This window comes from Echinococcus granulosus, assembly GCF_000524195.1.
Source record: "Echinococcus granulosus chromosome Unknown EG_S00228, whole genome shotgun sequence".
Classification (NCBI taxonomy): domain Eukaryota; kingdom Metazoa; phylum Platyhelminthes; class Cestoda; order Cyclophyllidea; family Taeniidae; genus Echinococcus; species Echinococcus granulosus.
Genome location: NW_020170608.1, coordinates 21,132 through 24,505, shown reverse-complemented (window position 1 = coordinate 24,505; position 3,374 = coordinate 21,132). Strand labels below are relative to the sequence as shown.

Sequence of the window (3,374 nt, the reverse complement as noted above, 5' to 3'; positions counted from 1 at the left end):
TTAATTATCACACTGCGGTTCTGTTGCCTTTAAATGCAGCTAACACGACCTTTTATGAAGCCGTGTCCTTATCACATTCGATTTGACACATGTTTTGCAGTGTATAAATCAGATGTGATGATGAAATAGCAAAAGTACACATCGACGTATATTTATGCCTTACCGAGCCCACAGGTGGAGGTAGTATTGCCAATGCTGTCAATTCACCAACACAGAAGATTAAGAGATCACACAATAATCGTCTCCGAGAATTTAATCAAGTCATACACGGTTTGATTTTTCTTTCCAAATATTGCATTTGCTCTAAAGAAGCATTGTTTCCTCAAAATATACTAGGTTTTTTTGCGAAATGTATGAATGGGCTGATCGAAGAGCCGGCATCTCCTGTACATAGAATCTGCTCGACTGATTTCCTACCACAAGAATGAAGAAAGCCGGACTTTACTTTCAAAAAAAAACAGAAGGGACAACTAGTTTTATTGAAGCTAGGCGGCTAAATTACGCGCCACCTTTGGGGCGAATTGATTTTCGTAGACTCTGTTCCACCTCTTTTTCAATTTTGGGTTTTAACTACATGTAATCTAAAAAACACAAATTCATTCTTCTTTTTTCCCTGGAAAATGCATTAGGGTGATATATTCTGGATGCGAAGCGCAAAATGAGTTCAAACGCATATGTCAACGAGTAAAAGTGAATCAAATTTCCTGTTCCTCAACGTAGAAGCTTTTTTGAAGGAATAGAGAAGAAGTATGGATTCGATTATTCGTTTTTACTTTCTGTAATGCAAACACAAAACGGAGTGAGTGGTATCCATTCTCCCTCCTCCGCCACATCCTCTACAATCCTCCCTAATTTTATTACTGCGCTTGGCGCCCTTCGCCTCGTAGACACACCGAAGCTGATGCAGATGCACACAACCCCTGGCAAAACAAGGACAACAGCGTGATCTTGACCCCCTCTTGCGGTGAGTGTGGCATGGACCCGCAGCACCTTCTGCCGAAGCCTTAACCACCCGAGGTAGTGAAGGTGGGCTGGCGAACGCAGCCCACCCCTCCTCACGCCCATCCCCCCCACACTGGAGGATAAGGGCTTTGGTCCTACTTGGTACATTTTGATCATCCTTGCCAAAGGGAAACATGTCTCCCCACCTGATGTTTTACCCAGTCGTATCCACCAATAAATAAGTTGGTGGGCCCTAAATAGCGGTTTCTTGTTAACCACATCATTCATTTCGTTACTAAATGACAGGTAATGAGGTCTTTGCCTCTGTAGCATTCTTCTTTGCCATACGCCTAAACACCCCAGTTGCCACTTACATCACTTCTCAGAAGATTGCTTTGAGATTGTGTGGGTGCACTGCAAAAGCGATTGCTTAGTGTAGAATTTCGGTATGCTATTGGACAAATACTTTTGACTTTGTCGAACTAATACAAGGAGTATCTTCTTCCAGGTTTTGTTAGATAATCAAAAGGAGGACATAAAATTCGGCAGAGCACAACCTCATACCTCTCATCACTGCTAAACCCGTTAATGCGATGCTCCACTAAATCGAGAGATAGAAGAGCGAAGGAGGGCTAAAGATGCTGCTCGTACCCATCCTCATCCACCTCAGAAACCTCTTTTATTTGCCTCCAAGGCAACGTGTAAGGTCCAACATTCTACTCTTCTGCCTCGATTACCTTCGAAAAAATAGCGATAACCCTAATTGTTGAGCGACAAAACACCCATTTTCCATTGCAAAGGCATAAATTTGTGAAAAGTCATTGTACTTTAAGCATTAAAGTGTATCTTTGGATCAAATTTTGCTCCTTTGCTTAATAAAGGGCTGCAATAAATACAGCTAATTAGATCAATTTCGGCTTCTACTACGCCTGTGGAACGAACGGTGATTAAGTGGATTTTGCATGAGCTCAGGTCGGCTTGTGATCTCGTATTGAAAAAGCACACTCACTACAGGCATGAAAATTTGAAAGCTGTTCATAAGCGAGTTATTTCGTTAACCCTCAGTCCACAATTATGTGGTTCTCGTAGAGTTTCTCCAGCGTCCGTAGGACAGGAAATTGCCAGCATGGAATACACGCCTCCTTCTTTGAGGCTGAAGAGGAGTAAAAACCAATGGGTTTTTAGGAGGCCTTGTGTGTCCAGATAGCCATAAAAAGGGAATAGAATATCTCGAAGATATATTTTAATGCAGCGGTAGTTCACCATGCTTGTATGGTGCTGACTCAATTTGAAGGGCTAAAGAATAGGCCAGATTATTAACCAACTAACTGGTTGAGACTGAACAGATATTGGGATTTGTTGATACAAATCGCAGAGGAAACGTGAAGGAATTTTAACCTATCCAGAGTAAGGAAGATCATGGTGATCAGCCTCCTCGTTCAGCCAATATTTTTATCATTCTCTGGAAGGACACAAATGAGGGTCATATATTTGCTTCTCAATTACTCAAGCTATTCATTGTCCCCTTGTAGCCAATTTTAGCTTAGTTAACTAACTTGTTCCGATTGTTTCACGTTGCTTCCATTTTATGGAAAAGAGGGAGAAGGGTTTTACACTTTTTTCCCCTTATTTTATTTATATTATTATTAAGCATTTGAATTTACCTGCATTGCATAGAGCAAAACAGTGAAAAAATAGGGCTTAATAAAAGTTTTGAATTTCTTACTCATATTTCGGTGTCTTCTTTGTTGCTCGAAGGAGTGGAATGCAAAAGTTGTTTTAGGAAATAGCTCATTAAAATGTTTTGTCTTGTTTACTTACTAACATTGACACCCTTACCTCTGGAAATAACCTACATTCCTCCATGTTAATTCATCAAGCTGCTTAAGTATACTAATTTCAATCAATTCGGCTAAATTTTACCTGACCTGTTTGCATCTTTCGATATTATTTCACAAGATGGTGACGGAGTTAATTGGTCCTAACAAGTCCTTGATAAGATGCCTTACTTTTTTTATATTTTTTTTTCATAGTTTGCGTGCTGTGGACTTCTAGATTCCGAAAATGTCTAGACAGTCTAAACATAATCCTTTATATCAAGACGGACCCTCTTCAGAATGGTGACTAACACTTTTGGAGGACGGCAACAATGCCGAAATGCGGAAGAAAAGGGGCTGAAATTTAAGACCGTCGCCTATTTTGTTGCAGTTTCTCCTTCGGGTGTGTTCATCATATTTGCCAACTTCATTGAGCACACCAAGGTGGATTACATCCAGTACAAATAAGGACCCTGCCACCCAATTGTCAATCTCCCTGCTGCTGTGTGTTTGCCTTTGACACTATTCAGCGGGTAGGTTCCCTTCTTGAAGGTGCGGCAGGGCAAGAGGTGCAGTCAGTTCATGTCGAAGTGTGTGTGCATGCGTCGCTCTTTT

The 3,374-nt window shown here is 41.0% G+C and overlaps 1 protein-coding gene across 1 annotated transcript in view; it reads left to right on the top strand. All coding sequences in view use genetic code 11, as the record gives it.

Moving 5' to 3' along the window:
* EGR_10517 (hypothetical protein) overlaps window positions 1-629 on the top strand; it is a gene marked incomplete at both ends in the record, with an annotated part of 13,287 nt that extends 12,658 nt beyond the window's left edge. The window contains 2 exons of the mRNA XM_024499766.1: window positions 113-351; window positions 535-629. Of these exons, the coding sequence (XP_024345820.1) occupies window positions 113-351; window positions 535-629 (334 nt within the window). The remainder of the gene's footprint in view (window positions 1-112; window positions 352-534) is intronic.
* Between the last annotated feature and the right edge of the window lie 2,745 nt (window positions 630-3,374).